Source organism: Lampetra fluviatilis, chromosome 28 (genome assembly GCF_964198595.1).
Source record: "Lampetra fluviatilis chromosome 28, kcLamFluv1.1, whole genome shotgun sequence".
Taxonomy (NCBI): Eukaryota; Metazoa; Chordata; class Hyperoartia; order Petromyzontiformes; family Petromyzontidae; genus Lampetra; species Lampetra fluviatilis.
The window spans coordinates 11,078,789-11,102,014 of record NC_136302.1 but is presented as its reverse complement, the minus strand read 5'-3'; the positions used below and the strand labels follow the sequence as shown (position 1 = coordinate 11,102,014).

General features: G+C 49.7%; 1 protein-coding gene across 1 annotated transcript in view; it reads right to left on the bottom strand.

Moving 5' to 3' along the window:
• The window catches only part of LOC144942773 (putative G-protein coupled receptor 162), a 41,159-nt gene extending 22,865 nt beyond the window's left edge, over positions 1 to 18,294 (bottom strand). The window contains exons 1-2 of the mRNA XM_078869684.1: positions 17,747 to 18,294; positions 7,745 to 8,744 (exon numbers count right to left, since the gene is read on the bottom strand). Coding sequence (XP_078725810.1) covers positions 7,745 to 8,545 — 801 coding nt within the window. The 5' untranslated portion in view covers positions 8,546 to 8,744; positions 17,747 to 18,294. The remainder of the gene's footprint in view (positions 1 to 7,744; positions 8,745 to 17,746) is intronic.
• Between the last annotated feature and the right edge of the window lie 4,932 nt (positions 18,295 to 23,226).

Below are 23,226 nucleotides of genomic sequence, written 5' to 3'. Positions count from 1 at the left end.
TTTGCAGCTGCTTTAGACTAATTTCAGGGTGCTGATTCCAAATGTGATCTCAAGTTTTCTCTATCACATCTCATTTTTATGCTATCGGCATACCCCATTTTCATTAATTTTACCCGAAATTAACTCTGTCACTTATGATTGCAAGTTGTTGCGAGTCAGTGACTGCTTTAGTGTTAAAATATGGTGCTGTATTTTTATGATAGTGTGTTTATAATATCATTTTATGTAGATATCCACATTTATTTAATATTTTTCTTCTGCAGTTTTTATTTAAAATGCAATATTTTATATCTCAAAAACCTGATGTGATGGACAAAAAATGATGCCAGATTTGGAATCAGCACCCCAAAATTACCTTATAACCGTTGGAATATCTTATGCCAAAAAAAGTGTGTTGACCAGTGTTATCAGAACTGATGATGGTGGTAGTGGTGGCACTGCTTGCCTGTAATCCAACACTGCGAAGGCAAGGTTTGGTGTAACTTACAAATATTGCGAGACTCCATTCCCACGGGCGTCGAGAAGCCATGCCTTGGCGTGCCATCAGCAGCCGGTGCAGCAAGTTTGGACAAATCTCCATCAAATCAGGATTGAAATCTCCATCTGTTCCATCTGGTATCGCATGTTGCCCCCTCGCATGCGCGGGGGTTTCTCCCGGTGCTCCAGTCTCCTCCCACGTGTATAAACACTCATTAATTGGCTGAGAACCTCTGAATGTATTTTTTTACATGAATGCACTTGCGTCTTGTTTAATGTGCAGCGGCAGTGTGAGATGCAGTTTGCATTAATGACGCTACTGAATAAAAACGTAATATTATTACGATTAATCGACCGAAAGTTGTAATCAACTACATTTTGTGGTCGGTTACTCAGATCCCTTTAATCCTGACACCTGCCCCTAAAATACAGGCTTAGCTTGATGCGACTGATAATGCAGATAATATCAACAAGGCCCGTATATCACCTCCCGTCCAGCAGCACACATGGGAACAACGCAGTTGGGACGATTTCCCCCCAAATATATTTTCGTTGTATCCACTTAGTCAAGTTAATTGGACGATAATCGGTAGAGCGATCGATTACTGAAATAAACATATCCCGGTTGTAATTATTCCTCCATATGGCTTTAGTCTTCCAGTAGCCAGCTGGCATGCCTGTCGATGTAAATTGCACTGGATGAACATCGTGTAATGTATTTGAAAGGCGATGAAAAAGAAATGAAGTGTGCTTTGGCTTGTAGATGGTAGACGCCATCATAATAACAACACATACACGTGAGCCGTTGCATGTTCGTGCCAGCGTAAACACGACTCGGCCATTATAAGTCCAGGGGTTATACATCTCTCTCATTGTCCTCGTGTTGACGGTGTTCTCTGTATGAGCCGTATCGCAATACAACACAGCACCACCACAGCACTACGATATCTCAGTGGTGCATCTAGTGGGACGGGGAGTGGGGGTGGGGGGTCTCGTGATAACGCTCGTCAAAATAATCCATTACACTGGTCAACAAAAAAATGACATTTTTTTCTGGCCTGGACTTTTGCAGCTAGACTAATTTCAGGGTGCTGATTCCAAATCTGATCTCAGATTTGCTCTATCACATCTCATTTTTATGCTATCGGCATACCCCATTTTCATTGATTTTACCCGAAATTAACTCTGTCACTTATGATTGCAAGTTGTTGCGAGTCAGTGACTGCTTTAGTGTTAAAATATGGTGATGTATTTTTAGGATAGTGTGTTTATAATATCATTTTATGTAGATATCCACATTTATTTAATATTTTTCTTCTGCAATTTTTATTGAAAATGCAATATTTGATATCTCAAAAACCTCATGTGATAGACAAAAACTGATGCCAGATTTGGAATCAGCACCCTTATGCCAGAAAAAGTGTGTTGACCAGTGTTATGAACGAAACTGTGGTGTGAAGTTGTGTCACTATTTGGGAGTTGCTCGATTTGAAAACAGGCCACGTTGATGAGACGGTTGCCAGCGTATATCGCCCGTTTTGCCCGGGGTCGCCTTTCAAAAAGCGCTTCCCATCTCAACGGGCCTCCCTCACAATAAACTGACCACAGCCGAAGAAAGGACCGTTGCAGAATATGCAAATTAATTTGGCCCTGACAGCTTCCCGTCGGTTTACCCGACCGTTAATTAAAGACAAACCGCGGGTTGGAAAGCGCTGCATAAGCAAGCCGGCCATGCATAAGCGCGATTTTTAAATCCTTTATATTAAGTTCACTTGCTTGCTTGCGCGCTTACGACCGTGCAAATCTTTCGGTCGTTTTTTAACCCACTTCCCGTGATCAAATCGAGCTGACATTTTGCACACAGACTCGTTGTGCGTGACAATGTATTTTCGTGAAAAATGTTTTCCAAAATGTTACAATTTTTAGGAAAAAAAAAATACGATTTAATTACCAATTGCTTAATGGTGGCAGGCAATCATCTGACCCATAGGTGGCAGCCATCTCAAGCCAGAGGACGAGATGACTCTAGCCGCCACGCATATAAAGGATTTATAGTGAAAAACTTTGTTTTTACGGGTTAATTTTTTCACGACTTGTTTGTTTATCTCTCTTTTATGAGTCTCACAAGGCTCATGATTATTAGTATTGCCAACAGCCGCTCACAGTCATTTCTGCCCTTCCTGTCTGCACTGCTGACTGGCCTTGCACACTCATCCTTGCATCATAGCGGTGCACTTCAACTCAATGACTCTTGACGAATGCGCCTGTTTTACGACACATTCGTGGAAGCCGTATGCCCTGACCTGCAGCGTCAGCGCAATGTTTATACTCGTGTTTTAACGAAGGGAGCGTAAAAGTGCGGTCCAACGGTGCATCTCTGCTGCGCTGTCCTCCGCTGTGCCACCCCACGTGGCCCCACAGTCTGTTGGCACATGTTCAATGCACGGTGGATCACCCATCGAAGCAACTGCCCAGGTCTTCTTGGTTCTTTCGGTAAAGTCACGTAGAAGGGAAATAATAAAATAAAATAAAAACATAATAAAATACAATTCTCACGACGTGTCCAGGCTTAAAATCAGCTCGAGATTCTGGGTGATTTGGTCGCGATAATAATATTATTTTACACCCCATTGCAAATCCACTGCTGGATAAAGGCCTCTCCATGCCTTATAATAATGTTTTTTTTTTCAACCATACTTTACCACACAGGTCAATGTCGGTTGGTGGAAGCAAGGGCCCACAATTGGGTTGGGCCATCGCATGCATTTTGAGACTAGCCACTCAATACGGGTATAAGGGCATGTGCTCGGTCACAAAGCTATTACTGTGTGTGTGTGAGAGCAATGTCTGCTCTTGGCAGGCAAAGGCACATGCTTGATAATGGCACGAGTGCTCATCGCTGTGTGTGTATGTATACATGGGTATGTATGGCACGAAAGCACATGCCTAACCTTAACGAAACGTGTTGGAGCAAGAGGGCATTTACTGGAGCATAAAGCCACCTTTCGTAGTTGAAGGCGTGGGGGGGGGGGTTGCGGCAAATATCAGCGAGCGGCACTAATGCCCTTTAGAATGCGTGACACCCGCACAGGTTTCGGAAGAAACGAGCTGAGATTTAATGGCTTTGGTGACTCAGTCCTCTGTGTGAAAGCCAACTCCGCAATTTCACGATTCTCTGCGGCGTAACGGATTTGTTGTCACGGAGGCAACTTTCCGCTTCTTTCGCGCCCGCTGAATGCGGTGCACGTGGGGCGCCGTGGATTGTGATCAGCCCTTCGTGCCGCACAAGCTCGAAACGCCGTCCCAGTGGCGGAATGCGTCTCGTTTAAAAAGTCAGCCCCATGGCGTGCGCGCCACGTGACCCCCGGTCACGGAGCACATCACGGCATCGTTAAAACATTCCGTGGCAAGGCTTGCTGGATCGCGGCCAGATGTGGTTAAGGCCCCGCGGAATTGCGTCTCGCTGCATCGTTGACGGGAGCGGCCAAAACGGAGAGCTATTCGTATTCGGGAAATGCCGTGAATATTCATCTTGTGCGTTTAAAAAATGGAATCAAATGAATGTATCTAGCTAATTGAGAGAGTTTCTACTGCGTGGGCTTATTGCGGTCGTGCCGGAAGGCTCTCCGACGCGTTTTCAGATTTTATCGAGCGCGGCTCGGCATCCCACTGCACTGAATGGAATGATTCTTTTCAGAGAAGTTCCCAGCAGTTGGAGCGAAACGTCGGACACGATGCCGAAAAACACGCTGTGCAATCACGAAACGCACGTCGGAGAGCTACGCGAGATCTCACTGCGGTTACCCGCGTTGCACTTTGTGAGACTCTCTTAGTCGGGGGGGGGTGGGGGGCTCTCCAACGCACCATCTCGTAGAGGCCCTTCCGACAGCAGTGGCCTGAAGCAAGAGAGGGCAGGGCTGAACTCTTTCCCTGTAACTTTATTTGTTACAATTGAATCGCGCGCAGTAGTTTTTTTTTAACGGTGCTTCTGCCCCGCGCGGCGCACCGGACGAAGCGACTCGTGGTCCACCCCTCACGCCGGCATCGACGGCATCCGCGTCACGTCAACTTGACCGACGGCCCTCGTTTCCCCGGGCGGTCGTCCGCACGCGACTCATCGAGCTTGCCCCGCGGTTGGTCGCTCGCGCCGCGCCGGGGAGGCTCCACGAGGTAGGCCACTCCCCGGACAACGCCGCGACTCGCGGCGCGTGGAATAGACCTGCGTCCTCAGAGCAACGTGCTTGGTGGAGGTGATGGGCTCCGGGGTGTGGTGAAGGTGCATCCCTGCAATTCCTTGCTCACGCTACTGCTGGTCGAAGGGCCTCTAAGCTCTGTTCAGCCGCTGTCATGGACGATGGCATTTTGGGATGCTCAACTATGCCGGCCGGATATCTTGGAAGAGTTTGGTACGCGCACACTTTTTCCCGCCGCGCGCGACATGCCGATGGCTTAATTGGGTAGGTGGAAGCTATCCCTAATACATTTGCAGCAGAAGGCAGCAGCCCGCGTACTTCATTACGACTTGCGCACAGCCAAATGTGCACCGCTGCTTCGTCATTTTAATTTGGGAGCCCATTAGAAGCCATTGTGTGGTAAGCGCCTTCCAGCGGCGCGCCGATAATATCGTCCCGAGTTGAATTCCTTTTGTGCTCGCCATTGGAATCTTGCGGGGAGTTCACGTTTCGTGGTGCTTGCCAAATGAAAAAGAAACAAAGACAGAGATCCCCCCCCCCCGCCGTGTAGCCTTCACAAGCCGTTGGGGCAAGTGCTCTTCGGGAGCCAGTTTTCTAGTTTAAGGCGTCGTGATAGTGATCGACCGAGGGGAGGCTCAGGACCGGTTCAGACATTCTCCACTGATGTTGGCCGTCAGCGGGAATCGAATCCGGGTTCTCGTGTTTGTCACGTGGCACGCGAACCCCTTCACCGCAGCTCCCTACATGACAAAATAGGCTGCATAGATGCACGCGTAGCCTCGGCAAAACAGAGAGTCATCCTAATTCAGTGCATGTGCTCGGCACTTGAGGCCCGCGCAGGGGGTAATGTCAAAGCAGTGATCTGCTTCTGAGAATAACATAAACAAATAATCGCGTGCTCTGCTGAACGCGATTTTACAATTATCTCTCCGATGCGTTTTCGGGTTTTGCCGCATGTTGTTTGCCACGACGTCCGACGTTTCTGTCAATGGGTCGGGAACTTCGTCGGAAACGGCATTGTTGTCCGGATGGAGTTTTCGGTGCAATTCCTAAAGATGCTGTCGGCGCTGGCAGCGAAACGTCGGACATGGTGCCAGACGACAGGCCAGGCGACCCAAAAAAACCACATGGGGCAGCCGTGCAGCAGCAGGATCGCGCAAACCCTCCGCAGTGGATTCTACGATTTCTGCGTGAGATTTGATGCAGGATGAATGCAACGAACATACTTTAGATGTTGAACTCTGTTGGAGTCCCCAGTGAATGGATGCACATTGGGTTTCTGTGGATGTAAGACGGTTTGAGCTGCAGTGGCAATTAAGCGCCAAATAAATGCAAATCCCTATTTTATACGCCCGCAGGCATAGCCTTGATTATTCCGTAAAAAAAAAAACTCGCAAAGCCTGCAGAGGAGCATTTTGGGTAATTGGTAGGAAGGTAAAGGTGCAGCCCTGTAATTGCTTGCTCACGCCACTGCTGGCAGTATGGCCTCAATTCGAGGGAGGTCGAGAGAGAGAGAGAGCTCCACTCGGACGCTCTTCTTGGCCGACTTCCACGCGGGCCACGTGTGTGGAAGCACCAACACTTCACCCCACCGTGACGCGGCCTGCCCATCGACTACACGGTGGGTTTGCACGTGAAAACCGCTGAGGTGGTTGATGGGGGCGATTAAAGAAACTTGCGTCATCGTGATAATTGTTTTTTTACCCTTCTATCTGGCAACAAAACTGACACCTTTTTTTTACAAGGAGTCATGTTTACATAGACCACAATACCTGCAGTCATAATGCAAAAAAACCATAACTCTGATAATATATGCACTGTCCTTGAAGTTGATTGGTCCACACCCGAGACAGCTTTCCTCGGGTGTGGACCAATCAACTTCAAGGACAGTGCACATTATCAGAGTTATGTTTTTTGTTTGCATTATGACTGCAGGTATTGTGGTCTATGTAAACATGACTCCTTGTAAAAAAAGGTGTCAGTTTTGTTGCCAGATAGAAGGGTAAAAAAACAATTATCATATTTTTTACTGGCAAATGAGGTTCCAATGGTTTCGTCATCGTTTCAACTGCCGTGCCGGGAGATCGAATCGGACCTGGCGACCTCTCGTTTAACACGTCCAGTGTGCTGACCGTTCACCGTGGCGGGCACCCTGAAACATGTTGGGTAAGACAATCAAATAGATTCATCTGTATCGTCGTAATGATCCAGTGCCGTCTCGTTCTGAGACTCAGCCCGACTGAGAGCAAAAACGCCAGCAGTAGGTCGCATGAAATATCTTAGGTGAGATTATATATTCTATGTGACTTTACCGAAAGAACCAAGAATATGCATCCCTGCAGTCATGAAAGCATTAAATTGAGATTATATATTTTAAACCCCAAATGTAAATTGTTGCGATCTACGATATAAAAAAAAAGATTCACATCGAATACAGCGAGTGGCCAGTTGCGTTAAATCCCTCTATGGGAAAATTAAAATTCATTATGAAACTGTTAACACAATTCACCACCTCCTGTCCACGCAATGGAAGAGTCGCGTGAACTCATCAGTAACTCGTGCAGGCCGTCTCAATGACAAACGACTATTGATTCTGGTGATAACGTATCATGCTGTGCCAGAGGCTATGCATATGGCCCCCTTTACAAGTCGCCTGTCTTCACGTCCACACGGAAGCCACGTGATTTACAGGAGGCTCGAGTTGATTGCGATGTGGAGATGGAGCGATATATCGATGAGCGGGGAGGGATTCAGAGTGGTGGGGTGCACACAGAATGAGGAGGCTTGAGCTGCCTTAGATGTGGGATCTTTTCGCTAGTATAAAAAATTATGAAAATATAAGAAGACGTTTTACCCTTTCTGGCAAATAAAACAGGAGGTGTTAAGATATTCAAACACCAAATAAAAACCTTTTGCAAGGCATTTATTGACCGCATACACACAAATACCCATTCAACAAGAGGGAGGGCGACTTTGGGAATAATTTAGGACGGGTGGTAAACGTACCACCTCCTCTGCCCCCATCGCCACCACCACCACTACCACCAACCGCCACCTCGACCGCCCACACTCACCAGCGTGGGGATGCCGGTGAGGCAGTCGTAGAAGAAGACGATGACGCTAATCAGGTAGGTGGTCTTGAGCGACGTCTGCACCGGCTCGGAGCCGTCGATGGACGACTTGCGCTTGCCCGTGGTGTCCTCAACCACGATGGTGGGCACCGTGATGGTGGCCTTCTCGGGCGCGCGGCGGGCCTGGTGTACGCGGCACGCGGTCTGGTAGAGGGTGATGCCCGTACACGCGATGCCCATGGCCAGGCTGCCGCCCTGCAGCGTGAGGAAGCAGGCGCCGAAGCCGAGGCCGATCTTGGTGATGAGGAAGTGGCACTCGCGCGCGTAGTAGCGCTCGGTCGTGTCGTGCCAGCCGACCGCGGGCAGCGTGGACAGGATGAAGGACACGGTCCAGATGCCCATGATGGCCTGCACCGCCTGCTTGCGCGTGTTGCTCAGCCGGTAGTTGACGGGCCAGCGCACCATCCACATGCGGTGGTAGGCGAGCGACGACACGGTGAAGCACGTGGCCAGAGCCAGGGTGTAGAAGCTGGACACGAACACCTTGCAGAGGCCCTCGGTCCACTCGTAGTCGGAGGAGCCGCGTCGCATGTTCACCACGGCGTACATGAGCAGGGGGATGGTGGCGGTGAGGGCGTGCGTGCCGGCCAGGGTGCACAGCAGGAACTCGAGCGCCTTCCATTTCTGCTGCTTGGCCGACACGCTGAGGATGCCCCACACGTTGGCGACGAGGGCCGTCAGCGAGCACACGAGCCACGCCAGGGAGTTCTCGCGCAGGAAGAGCGCCTCGCCATCGCCGCTCATCGTTCACGCGCCGCCCGCTGCGTGCGGAGCCCGGACCCTCGTGCCACCGCGCCACGCGCTCGGGCGGTCGTTGGGCGGGAGGTGCTGCCGGGCCCCCGGCCGCATGGTCCACGGGCGACGCCGGATCAACGGCCCCCCCCCCTCCCCCCCACCGCCTGCCTGCCGGGTCGAGGAGCGGAGCGGTGCGTCCTCTGGCGAGCTGCGGGCGGGACACATTTCACGCGGCTCAGCGGTCAAAGTTCATTTGAATTCACGGTTGATTTTAAGGGGTTCGCGGCCACGTTCTACGTTATGTCCGCGTGCTGGGAGCTGTGTTGGGTTTCAGTTCCCCGATTAGGTTCCCTAAGCGGCTCCGCGCAAACGGGAGCGAAGCCGAGCTTTGTCAGAAATGGAATGTGGCTCCGGGCGCGTGGAGCGAAACGTCGGACGTCGTGCCGAGCAACACGTGGTCACGATCAGAAAACACATCGGAGAGCTGATAGGCACGACCGGGCATCTCTATGCAGATTTAGAATTGTCGTATTTAGTGTTAGACTGGAGGAACCCGATGTTTATTTGTTCACAAAAGCCTCAAGGAGTCTCGAGACTGGACCAGGCGGGTCCTGGCATGTTGGGATGTTGGCCTATTCTATTGAAGAGTGTGAAATGTTACAGAAAGCGTTTGCTTTTATAAACAAAACACTTTATCGCGAATAAAATAAAGTGTTTGGCTTCCTGTGGGAGGAAACTGGGGAAACCGGAGAAAACCCAATGCATTCAAAGAGGTGACGATAGTACGTCAAACTCAAAAGCCCCCCACACCCATCGATTTAAGAATCAATTTCGTGTACCACCATCTCCTGGTCACATGGTATCCTCGATCTTACACAAGCTGGTAATAACCAGGCAGTCTCCCATCCAAAGCACTAACCAGGCTCAACACACCAGCTGACCTTTCACGCCGATCTGCTGAGATCAGGTGCATTCACGGTGCTCCGGTCACATGTAATATTTATGTTTATTATCATTATCAGAGCACGTCTCCATACTTACATTCTCAACGCAGCACTTATGGTAAAGTAACTCGTCGTTTATATCTTTCGAAGACTCTGAACGCCATGCACATGGAGTATGTAAATTACTCTGTAGGGGCACATCGAGCGGCGAGGCTCGCGTTGTTTTACAATCGCGCTTGACCCGACCTCCGACGGCCGGCTCCGTTATCTGACAGAGACTCACTCACTCCTAATGGCGGCGACATTATAATGGTGATGATGCCGCCAAGGAGGATGAGGAGGCTAAAAGACATTTTGATTGCCCTCGTGGCAGAAGAGTGCTACGAGCGTGTTGCGTGTGCTGCAACAGGCGATTCCGGCGAGGGGTTGGGCGATTCGGGGTTCCGTTAGCGCGTGGGCCCCAGCAGATGCCACGAATAGACGGCGCACGGATGTGTTTTTTTGCTTTTACGAGTGACCCCATTGCGAAGCCCTTTTGTGCGATGCCGAGACTGAGCCGAGAATGGGGGTAAAAACAACATGGGCATTTTCGTTCTCTTCTATCATGTGCACCAACAGGGGCTTGCGCACAAACACGTCCACGTCTACGTACACCTCGTGCTCTCTTTTAGCCCCACCCCTCCAAATACGTTCCATTCATTGGCTACCACATTCTTATGAGCTCCCCCCCTCTCCTCCCCCTTAACTTGTATTTAAGAACTTGCATCTTGGAATCCCTGCCTCACTTGATACAGCAAATCTGGCTGTGACGGTCCCACCTGATGACGGAGACTTGTGTTGCCTCCGAAAAGTCGTGATTTTTATTATTTTATTTTTTATTACTTTTAATTTCATTTTTTACCTACATGGTGACTTTACCGAAACAACTAAGAGTATGAATCCTTGCAGTCACGAAAGCTTCAAATCTAGAATTCGTTCATCGTGCAAGAATTATCGTCAGTCAGTCATGTTCGATCTACTGCTGAGTTGACCCCGATCTCCGCCCCCCCTGCCCCCACCCCCCTCCCGAAGTCGCCGTTATTTCTCGCGGTCTTGCCGCAAAGAGTTACGGAGGCTGATGTCACGATAGCTCCATCCCTGCGGTAAACTTCCTGCCCTGGACGCCTTCGTCAAACCTTGGCTGCCCGCCCGGCCTCATGCTTCACCATCGGCCGTCATTCTTTCGAGCCGCGACGCGTCCTGCCCAATCCCAGTTTTATTTTTTTGGAGCCAGCCACCACGATGTGTTTCACGCCTGCGTACGGCCTCAAAATTCTGCTTCACCGAGATTATAAATGAAAGTGTGGCGCGACACGTGTGGGACTGCATTCTGAACACAGCGATGCTTTTCACTTTGAAAAAGAATCAACCAGCGTGGAGAAGTATGGTCAGATAAATGGACATGCCGTGGGGAGACCTTCACCCTGCAGACCACTTACACAAGCCTGTACATTATTGCGTTATTATTTCAATCTCGCAGCACCTACGCAGTCCAGTTTCTACCTTACCGTGTGTCTGTGTGGACCAAATCGCTCATAATGCGTGCAATCTCATCACATGATAATGGAGTTTTTCCCATTTTTTTCTGGCAACAAAACAGGTGTTAAGATGTTAAAACACCAAACTGAAACCTTTTACAAGGAATTATGTCTGCATTAACCACAATGCTTGTGGTCAGAATGCAAACAAAAAAACTAACTCTGGTGATATATGAATTGTCCTTTCAAACTGATTGCTCCACACCGGAGACAGCTTTCTTTGTTGCCAGAAAAAAAGGGGGAAACCCCCTATTATCATATTGTGGTACTGGCAAAGGAGGTCCCATGATGTAGATCTCATTACATCTCGTGCAATTGTGCAGCTAAAGTGTGGGTAGTGCTTGGATGGCCGACCACCGTGCAGAAACAGGGTTTCCATCGCCTCTTGCTCTGCGGTGGGCAGCAGATGCTCAGTTGTGGTCAAATCCATTGTTATGTTGTACTGTACTTCTCTGCACCTGCGTCTATTTTCTTCGCCTTCACCAACTCGCGCCGACCAGTGTGGTGAAGTATGATCACTCGACTGGCACGGGGCGTGAAAGGGGCCTTCATCCAGCAGTGCAATAATACCAGGGATGTGCGTCACGTGTTAGATATGCATGATTGATAACGCAGCGTGCACTGCACCCACAGCCCAGGGATATGTGGAAGCGTGATGATGATGAGAGAAGGTTTTGTTCCATCTTGGATAATTATTGAGTCGAGCGGCCACCGTCAGCCAAATTACCCGCCTTTCAGATTGCCATTATAGAAACATTTTCCGAAGTGCCCTTGAGAACATTAACGATGGTTATTAATTGGAGAATTATAAAAACGGCGAAACAAATCAAGGTGATGTTGAGGGCCAGGAGACGTCACGAGAATCACCCAACGACGAGAGACGGAATGAACTCCCTTGGAGTGGAGACTGAGAGAGGGGGAGCGGAGAGACGGTGGAGAGAGACAGAGAGACACAGAGACAGAGACAGAGAGACACAGAGGCACAGAGACAGAGACACAGAGACAGAGAGACAGACACAAAGACACAGAGACAGAGACAGAGAGACACAGAGGCACAGAGACAGAGACACAGAGACAGAGAGACAGAGACACAAAGACAGAGACACAGAGACAGAGATACAGAGACAGAGAGACAGAGAGACAGAGACAGAGAGTCAGATAGACATAGAGACACAGAGAGTCAGATAGACAGAGAGACACAGAGACAGAGAGACACAGAGACACAGAGTCAGAGAGACAGAGAGACAGAGACGAGGTCACGGAGGTCACGGCTGGATAGGTGCGTCTCGCCCGAGGAGGAAATGGAATCGAATTGCATTGGGGGTAGAGGCGTTTTGTGCCCTTCCGGCAGTTGGAAATGAAAGGCCGACGGTAACAGCGAGAGGTCGTTAATTAATCATCATTATTGTTGTTGTTATTATGTACAGCTTTGTTGTCAGTCCACGGCTGGATCGAGGGCCTCCTGCGCACGCCGTTTCTGTCTCCTCGGGGCTCGTTGAGCGGCAGCCGCCGCGCTGCTCAGTGGCGGTCGGCGAGAGGAGATCGGCTCGGATCCCACCGCTGGTAGCTGCGGCAGTGCATCTTCCTGGGGTTCACCCCCGGGTTCATATTGCAGCGCGCTAACCACTGCACCACCGCTCCACCAACCCCCCCACCCCCCCCCCCCCCAAGTCATTACTGTTTTTTTTTACGTATTCGATTCAACTAATACGCAGTACACGCTGATGATATGGATGTTGGGAATGTCTCTAAGGAGATGGGGCATGAATGAAGAGGATCGAGTTTTCAGCGGGGATTGCTGATCTTCTCAAGTTTGGGGAGGCGAGGCTCGGATGGTCCTGGCACGTGTTGACGAGAGAACAAGGAGATGCAGTTATCGAAGGCTTTGGAGATTAGAGACCCGTAGACGAACACAGAGACCCATAGACTCGCATAGAGATCCGTAGACTCGACAAAAGACCATGGACTCACGCAGCGACCCATGGACTCACGCAGAGAACCATAGACTCACACAGAGTCCCATAGATTCAAGAGAGCCATAGACTCACGCAGAGATGCATAGACTCACGCAGAGACCCATAAACTCACGCAGAGAGCCATAGACTCACACAGAGTCCCATAGATTCATGAGAGCCATAGACTCACGCAGAGATGCATAGACTCACGCAGAGACCCATAAACTCACGAAGAGACCCATGAACTCACGCAGAGATTCGTAGATTAGAAGGGCTGTGGAGGCGCCACTCGTGCAACGCACAAAGGAGTGGAGGGTGACCGAGGGGGGTGGGGGGGGGGATGATGTGGAACGAGGTGCGAGGATCGTCGTGGATGTCACGAGGGAAGAGGCACCGAAATGAAGCTGGTGGAGAAATAAAATCTAAGACGCCGAACCCACGAGGCATTCATGGGACTTTTGAATAATAACAACAATAACCAGAGGTGTGGACTCGAGTCATGTGACTTGGACTCGAGTCAGACTCGAGTCATGAATTTGATGACTTGCGACTCGACTTGGACTTGCATAACAATGACTTTGTCCCACCTATGAGATGTGGACTCGAGTCATGTGACTTGGACTCGAGTCAGACTCGAGTCATGAATTTGATGACTTGCGACTCGACTTGGACTTGCATAACAATGACTTTGTCCCACCTCTGACAATAACCATAGTACTGTGCGCGTGCTGCGCCATGGTGAACATTGATTGTACTGCGGTGACTACGTGCACGGGCTCCGCTATCTCTCTCTCGAGTGTCCTCAGCATTGGCTGCGAGACGCTCCCTATTGACATGCAGCGCTCTCGGCCAGAAACGCTGTCTTGTCAGTGTGCTGTGTGTGTGTCTGTGTGTGTGTATGTGTGTGTGTCTGTGCGTGTGTGTGTGTGTGTCTGTGTGCTGTGTGTGTGTGTGTCTGTGTGTGTGTTTGTGCGTGTGTGTGTCTGTGCGTGTGTGTGTGTCTGTGTGCTATGTGTGTTTCTGTGCGTGTGTGTGTGTCTGTGTGTGTCTGTGCGTGTGTGTGTCTGTGCGTCTGTGAGTGTGTGTGTCTGTGCGTGTGCGTGTGTGTCTGTGAGGGCGTGTGTGTCTGTGCGGTGGTGTAGCGTTTAGCGCTACGCTGCGCTATGAACCTGGCGACCCGGGTTCGATTCCCACTCACGGCCAACACCAATGACGATTATCTGAACCGGTCCTGGACCTCCCCATAGGTCGACTCAGCCTCAAATGAGTATCTGGTGCGGTGTGTAAACATCGCCACTGGGGAGACAAAGGCGGTCGGGCGTGGTCCTGGCTACCCACGCCCTCGTGTGCCGTTCCGGCCTTCATAGGTGCTCGCTAACAGCACTTGCCCCCTACATTCTGTTACAGGCTGTCCTGGGGATATTTGTCTTTGTTACAGGGTGAGGAGCGGTAGTGTAGCGGTTAGCGCGCTGCGCTACGAACTCGGCAGAGACCCGAGTTTGATTCCCACTCAAGGCCACCAACACCAGTGACGAGTATCTGAATCGGTCCTGGGCCTCCCCTAGATCGACTCGGCCTCAAATTAGTATCTGGAGCGCTTTGGAAACATCGGCACTGGGGAGATAAAGGCGGCTGGGCGTGGTGCTGGCCACCCAACCCCTCGTGTGCCGTGCCGGCCTTCATAGGTGCTCGCTAGCTAACAGCACTGGCTCCAAAAGCCCGTTAAGGCTATAGGGGGATCTTTGTCTTTGTGTGTTACAGGAGGTGTCGTGGTTATCACACTCAACCCGGCGAACCGAGTTCGATTTCCGCACACAACCAACAACAGTGGCGAATGTTTGGACCGATCTTGGGCCCTCCCCTAGGTCGACTCGGCCTCAAATGGGTAGTTGGGTGTGGTGAGATCTATAAAACGCCGGGACTGAGGAGACAGCACTTGCCCAAAAGCCTTTTAAATGCCATGGGGGGGAGGAGAGGGGGGGTGTTTGTCTACGTGGCGTGTGCAGGTTCGGAGGTCGCTGAATTCATCAGGTGCAGCAACAGCTGCTCGTTTGAGTTCCGCTCGCAGTGTTTACCCACGACGGATATTTTTAGCTTCGCATTATTCAGTGCGGGCGAACGGTGGTGATGGTTTAGCTCCGTAACGCTGGACGCACTCGCAGCTTGTTGTCCACCCAGCAGCATAGATGGATAAAGCGCAGTCGAACGGTGCGATGGGGGGTGAAACGTGTGTGCTTTCACCCCCGTACCCGGCCGGGTACCCGTACCCGGCCGGTTACGGGTACCCGTTTGCGACCCTGGTGCGGCCGGGTACGGGTAGGCCGTGAGTCACTGGTGAGTAACTGTTTGTCACTCATTTCCCAACGTCTTGTCTCTTCTCACAATTCAAGTTCCTAGAATCAACCCACCCGCGCCTGCAACATGGCTTCATCCCAGAGGTCGCAATCAGGTACCCGATACCCGTTCAAGTTCCTAGAATCAACCCACCCGCGCCTGCAACATGGCTTCATCCCAGAGGTCGCAATCAGGTACCCGATACCCGTACCCTACCCCCGTACCCGGCCGGGTACGGGGGTAGGGTTCGGCCGGGTACGGGTACCCGTTTGCGACCCTGGTGCGGCCGGGTACGGGTAAGGAATCAAAACCCGTTTGCGACCTCTGCCGTGAGCAAGTCATTGCCGGGCTGAACCTTTGACTTCCACAGCACTCGCCGCGCATTTCGGATGTGCACCACTGCTCAACACGCGCAACCCGCGAGTGTGCGCTCGGTTATGCAGCACGCGACTGGACATGAGACGTCTCAGCCGGGTCTGTCTGGGTCGGTGACCGTCCAGGTGTCGCTCACCGACTACTCCCTCGGCACACCACGTTCAGGATACCCCTCGCTCTGGCCGCGTGCTCACCACTGCAGTGGACGAGCGACCCTGATAATAAAGGAGCAATAGCCTTGAATGTCGCTAGCACGTGTGATGTACTAGTTTGTAATATGTAAAGTACTGTATTGTAGTGTGTGTTGTCATCTCAAACGTAGCATATACACATGCACAATTATAATTATTCAATTATTTTAATTAGGGATTCAATTACGACGACTTACCTCTGGCCTATGTGCTGTAAAGGAGGGCCATTGCCCGAAACGTCGCCTGTTATATATTTTTTTCAAATTTTTAAACCACGGTGTTATTGACGAATGTGTTGAGGTTGTGTTAGTTGTAAAGTACAAATGTATACTCTACATTATTGCAATGCATGATATTACGGTATACATTATCTGCAGATGTGTGAACATCTGCAGATGTGTGAACATCTGCACTAGGGATACAAAGGCGGCCAGCCACTCCCTCGTGTGCCGTGCCAGAATTCAGAGGTACTCGCTAACAGCACTTGGCCCAACAGTCTGTTGAGGCGCAACAAGCGGGATCTTTGCCTTTGTCTGCGATGCTGCACGTGAGATGCCCCATAGCCCGCAAGAATGGTTATCAGTGTAACCATGACAGCCAATGTGATGTGATTATTCCACAGAGATGTGTGTGTGTGGTCATGCGCGTATATACTGCGAGGATGTCTCACTCCCACAGTTTCACATGCGCGCGCGTGTGTGTGTGTATACTCCGCAAGAATGGTGAGCGTTATCATCGCAGCATTGCCATGTGATTCTTTATTGTACAGAGGCGTGCATGGTTGCCGACGTGCAGCTGTGAAGCGAGACGCCGCTCGGTGGCTTCCACTGTTCAATCTGTATAGCACTGCGTGCATGTACAGAATGTGTGTATAGAATGCACATTAACGCATTGCACGCACACACACATACACAGTATAAATACGTGTGTGTGTGTGCATGCCTCAAATGAATACATTATATGGGTGCAAGAATCCACAAGAATGGTCACAATGCATCGCTTCCACGTGCATGCAAAGACACAGATCTCCCATACAGCCTGTAACAGACTGTTGGGGCAAGTGCTGTTAGCGAGTACCTCTATGAGTTGCTGTTAGTTTACACATCTGCACTAGGTTCTCAATTGGGGCTGAGTCGACCTAGGGGAGGCGCAGGAGCGGTTCAGACAATCGTCGCTAGTGTTGGCCGTGAGCGGGAATCGAACTCGGGCAGGCGGGGTTCTTAGCGCACCGTTGCGCACATCGCAAGACACACAGACGCCGATGAACAGAGCAACAGGAAATCCTTGTAATTTGAATTCCACCACTCATCATCTCCTTGGCTACGATGCAGCGGGTACTATTAATACACCAACCCAGTGCAACAAAGGTGCGAACTGCTTGGCAGCAATAAGCCACACACACACACCGCCCCCTATTACGAACAGCGACGTTGCACTGCAAAAGCAAAGATCACCCGTATAGCCTACAAAGGCGGTCGGGGGGCAAGTGCTGTTAGCGGATAGCATCTAAGAAAGCCGGACCGGCGCACGACAAGCGATTTGGCGTGGATCAGTAGTGCCACAACCAGGCTGCCTTTGGCTTCCCAGTGCCGATGTTCACGCACATAGCACTGAGGTGTTCGTTTTAGGCTGAGTCGACCCGGGGGAGGCCCAGGACCGTTTCAGATAGAATCATCACCGATGTTGACCGTGAGCGGGAATCGAACTAGCGTCGCCGGTTTCGTACGGGCAGCGCGCTAACCGCTGCGCCACCGCTCCCCACGCTCGCCACGTGCACGGTGATTGAGACCAGGCTTCTCGCCTGCTTAGGCTCGTGGTGACCGTATCACCTTACCTTCAGCAGGAGCGGTCCTGCGCCTCCTGTTGTCCCTCTTTGCTGAACCTTCCACGAGACAGAGGCATCTGCCGGGAACTGTCACTGACAGGAAACCCCACGACGAAGCGCCGATGCTGCTGCTACTGCTGCTATTCTAGCTGCTGCTGCTGGACATATCGATGATAATGATTGTTTTAACTGCTGATTATGATGATGTTGTTGCTGATGGTTGCTGCTACTGCTGCTGATGATACAACCTGCTTCTTCAATTGCCGCCGCTGCTGCTGCTGCTGCCGATGGCGTTGATGATATCACTGCTGCAACAGCTTCTGCTGATATTGCTGCGGCTGCTGCTGATGAAAGCAGTGATAACTGCTGCTGCTGCTACTGCTTCTACAGCTGATCAGTGTGGATCAATGCATTAGGCTTCACTCGAGTGTGCGTGTATATTTGCGTGTGTGAGAGAGAGAGAGCGCTGCAAGAAGCCTCCATCAGTAGAGGCGTCTGGGTTCTTCTCCCGCACATCACAACGAGCTCGTGTGTGTTTCTCTCTCTCGCTCGCTCGCTCTCTCTCTCGCTCTCCCCCCTCCCACTCTCTCTCTCGCTCTCATTCCCCTTCTTATTTTTATTCTGACGCTGCCTCCATCTCTTACTACAGGGGGCAGCGTAGTCATGTCTACGATCGCGCGATCCCAGGCGCGGTGGTTTAAAGCCGATGCACATCGGAACCAGGAGCTGCCCGGGACTGAGGACCAGAAAAATTAACCCGTAAAGACAAAGTTTTTCACTATAAATCCTTTATATGCGTGGCGGCTAGAGTCCTCTCGTCCTCTGGCTTGAGATGGCTGCCACCTATGGGTCAGATGATTGTCTGCCACCATTAAGCAATTGGTAATTAAATATTTTAAAAAAATTCCCTAAAAAGTGTAAAATTTTGGAGAAAAAAATTCACAAAAATGTATTGTCACGCACAACGAGTCTGTGTGCAAAATGTCAGCTCGATTGGATCACGGGAAGTGGGTTAAAAAACGACCGAAAGATTTGCACGGTCGTAAGCAAGCACGCAAGCACGCAAGCACGCAAGCAAGTGATCTTAATATAAAGGATTTAAAAATACTCCGCCCCAGCTGTTTTTGGTTTGGCCATGTTTGTTTGTTGTAGTACAGAGTTAGACTGATGGCTTTAATCTAAGTTGTCTTGTGGTTTTTGTTGTTGTTGTTTGACTTGCATCCCACTGGGATATTTGCACAGGGTTGGTGTACGGTGATTTTTCTGCAATATTTTGCTGTCTTTTCTTGGATTTTCTGTTTGCACATAGTCACTTTAAGATGTTTTCTTGTTCATGTGTTTTTGTTTGTTGCGGTTGCACTCGATTCCAGAGCCGAATGGCTCACAGGGCTATACCTAATAAATGAACTTTGAACTAATAAATGAACTTTGAACTTAAGGAGGAGATAAGGTCACGGTTGGTTTTTTGGTCACCCCGGAAAATATTCCACGAGGAATTCAAACTCTCCCGACGGTTATGATAGTCACGTATGCGCTTGTATTTATTCTATATGTTAACCGTGTCAAACTCCGCTTCAAATCGTTACTGCTCTAGCTTTGTCCATCTGACTATAAAGAGGGGGGGGGGCGAAAGGGGGGGTCACGTTAACTCGTAAAGATAACCCAGTTTAAATTGATTTTAATACGACGTGTTGCTGCTATTAGGGACTTTGCCCAATACAAATCCGATTATTTAGTGATGCTGCTGCTGCGTTGGCAGCGGTGCACAAAGCAGAATTAACAATTTATCTCATTCGTAAATAACGACGCTGTGTGTGGTCTTAAAAGGGAAACAATGGATATATGTGACCTGACGTTTTGGCTCATGAGACGTGACGAAATCAGATCTGACGCATCCATCTAAAGTGTGGATGTTGTGATGTACTGCGTATATAGAACAAATATATATCAGTTCGTCAATGAATACATTCAAAAATTCAAAACGGATGCACACAATAATATTTGAATATTTTTACGGAAAATTTTGCTGCAGAAACAAATAACTCCCAATTTACAAAAAAAAACAACAGCTTTGACCGTGGCGCCTTGTGGGAGCCGCTTTACTTGAAGCGCGCGGCTCCTTCTCCGCGTTTCGCTCTCGTGCCGCGAATTCCTTCCCTCCCTCCCCACCCTCCGTAAAGAAGAAAAACACGAGATACGTGCCATGCCGTGCCACGCCGTTTCATGCCGTGTCATGCCTAGATTTGAAGCTTTCGTGACTGCAAGGATTCATATTCTTAGGTTTTTTTGGTAAAGTCACGTAGGTAAAAAATAAAAATTGATAAAAGTAAAATAAAATAAAAAATAAAATAAAAATCACGACGTTTCGGAGGCAACACTCATTTACTTGATAGAGCAAGCATGCTGTGACGGTTCCACCTGAAGACGGAAGCTGGTGTTGCCTCCGAAACGTCGTGATTTTTATTTTTTTATTTTATTTTTATTTTATTTAACTTTCATTAATTTTATTTTTTTACCTACGTGACATTACCGGAAAAAAAACTAAGAATACCGTGTCATGCCGTTCCGTGCCATGCCGTGCCGGCTGAACGATGACTCAGAGCTACGGCGGTGACAATGCAAGTGGCACAACAAGTGGGCTCTAATTTTAGCGACGATGTGTAATCATCATTATACGCGCCCACTTTTTTTTAAAATAAAAAAATGGCCGCCTAATTTTTATACACATTAGAAGAAAATAACCAAAAAGTTGGCGTGGATAATTATTTGTATACATTTCAACATAAATACGTACAGTGTCACAATTAACCAGAACCGTACGGGGCCTTCATGATATCAGCATGCCACAAGCGAAAAAACATCGCTTATGCGACAACTTTGGAACATTGCCGGCAATTTTTTCTACTCGCATCGTTCGTCATTTCATTCAGCATCGTTTTTGTCTGTACAAGTCAGAGGTCGCAAACAGGTTTTGATTCCTTACCCGTACCCGTACCCGGCCGCACCAGGGTCGCAAACGGGTACTCGTACCCGGCCGTACCCGTACCCTACCCGTATCCGGCCGGGTACGGGTAGGGTACGGGTATCGGGTACCTGATTGCGACCTCTGGGATGAAGCCATGTTGCAGGCGCGGGTGGGTTGATTCTAGGAACTTGAATTGTGAGAAGAGACAAGACGTTGGGAAATGAGTGACAAATAGTTACTCACCAGTGACTCACGGTCTACCCGTACCCTTACCCGGCCGCACCAGGGTCGCAAACGGGTACCCGTACCCGGCCGGGTACGGGTAGCCGGGTATCGGGTAGGGTACGGGTATCGGGTACCCGGTTGCGACCTCTGGTACAAGTAGGGTAAAGGTGCGACCCTGCAACCGCGTGCTGCTCGCCACTACAGGAGGAAGGGATGACGTTATAGAGCCCTCTCCTCCAAGATTGCATTTTGGCCTCCTTCTGGAACATCACGATAATGGACATCGGTTCTTCACGGCCGGTCGTGTGCGTGTTAAACGTAATGCAGTGATCCGGATTAACTGTTGGGACATTTTTAGTAATTCACCATCCAGTTTTAACACGATACGAGTCAAAATAAAGTATTTCGAGGGGATAAGAAAAAACATCCCACACAAATTCAGAAAATTCCTGAATAATTTCGATAAACATTGTGCGACTCTTTAATGCCAACTTAACGTGAGTACGCATTCATAGCTCCACTCTCCATATTTTAGCCGCAGTGTTACTTTGAACTTACTGTCGTGGCGAACTCAAGCTCTGCACCTATATTGATACGCCTATTATTCCGCATAATATTTAAACGTAATGCGTAATTCATGTCGAATGCGTATAATGCCCGGTTGTCAGCTTATCTCTCGGGCCGTATGTGTGCCAGGATTAGTCACATGGCAGTCAGTAAGAGTACTGCAATCTTCTTGGTTCTTTCGGTAAAGTCACGTAGAAGGAAAATAATAAACTAATAAAAATAAAACATAATAAAACAATTTTATTTTATTATGGTTTATTTGAAATTTTCATTATTTTATTATTTTCCTTCTACGTGACTTTACCGAAAGAACCAAGAAGATGAATCCCTGCAGTCACGAAAGCTTCAAATCGAGAAGCACTGCAATCCTTTTTTTTTAAATCAAGGTTGCTGAGCCACAGGCCCAACAATGTCAAGCAGCCAGCAACCATCAGCACTGTCGAAGCTGTAGTAGGTAAGAGTCATTGTAGTAGCTATCTGGATTTGAGCAAGGTTATTGTGGGGGGCAGGGGGGAGAGAGACGATGGGATGGGATTCTACAGTCGAGCAGTGCGAGGGAGGAAGTATAAAGAATAGTTTTATTTGATTTCATACCTACGTGACTTTACGGAAAGAATCAAAGAGTATAAAGAATAGTGTTGAGACCTGTGGTGTGGTGAGTGGGCGGGTGGCTGAGTGAGTGGCTGAGTGAGTGGGTGTGTGAGTGGCTGAGTGAGTGGCTGAGTGAGTGGCTGAGTGAGTGGCTGAGTGAGTGGGTGTGTGAGTGGGTGAGTTCGTGAGCAGTTGTGATCTGCAGCGTGGTCAATCTTCATGCGTTTGGCTGATGTAGATGCAGAGCAACAACTGCGGTCTGTTCTGGATGATCACAGTAGCACAATGGAGAGTTTTTAATCTTCCATTTGTGCATCAGGCATCTACTGCCATGGTTTCTACGGACGCAGTTTAGGGTGGCCCCTTTATAATAATAAATATAATGCAATTTATTACGAGCGCAATTTTGCGGACGTAACGGCCGCAACTCAGAGGCGCGGAGCCAAGCTCAGATTAGCTCGAAAGCACGTGGTTGTAGAGGTGAGTCTTTAAGTCTCTCTTGAAGGAGGCGATTGAGGTGATGCTACGAATGTGCAGAGGGATAGTGTTCCAGACTGTTGGGGCTGCCACCGAGAAGCGGCGCATAGACGTGACCATCCTGGATCTTGGTATCAAGAGGAGGTCGTGAGTCGCGCTGCGCAGGCATCGTGGAAGATCAAACCCCTTCGCCAACGTTTCGCGCCGAGATCCAGCGAGCCTTTTGCAGGATTAATGAAGGGCGCGCGTGCAGGTGTAATGCAGATAAGGCCACGACTGATTTACATTCTCTCTGTTGCGATTTTAGAACACCTCACGCTTGGATAATAATTTACTTTTCGCTGTCAACCCTAAAACAGAACCCACGCATATGCATGCTTTTTCTTCCTTATTCATCGCAGCACCGCCGGATGGGGGGGGGGGGGGTGTTCTTCATCCAGCAGTGGATCGACCATGGCTGCTGACAATGTCGACGACATTCCGATAGACCGAGTCCTCGACGTGGGTGGAGGAATCTGTAACGTTGACGGGAATAGCAACGAGTGAGATGGCGGTGGGCGATCGGTTGCCAGCGAGCCAACTTCTGGCGTAAATCGGTAAGCGCTGGAACCACCGAGGGGTAGGTAAAGTGCGCGCACTCTCAGCAATTCAAAGACATGCTGGC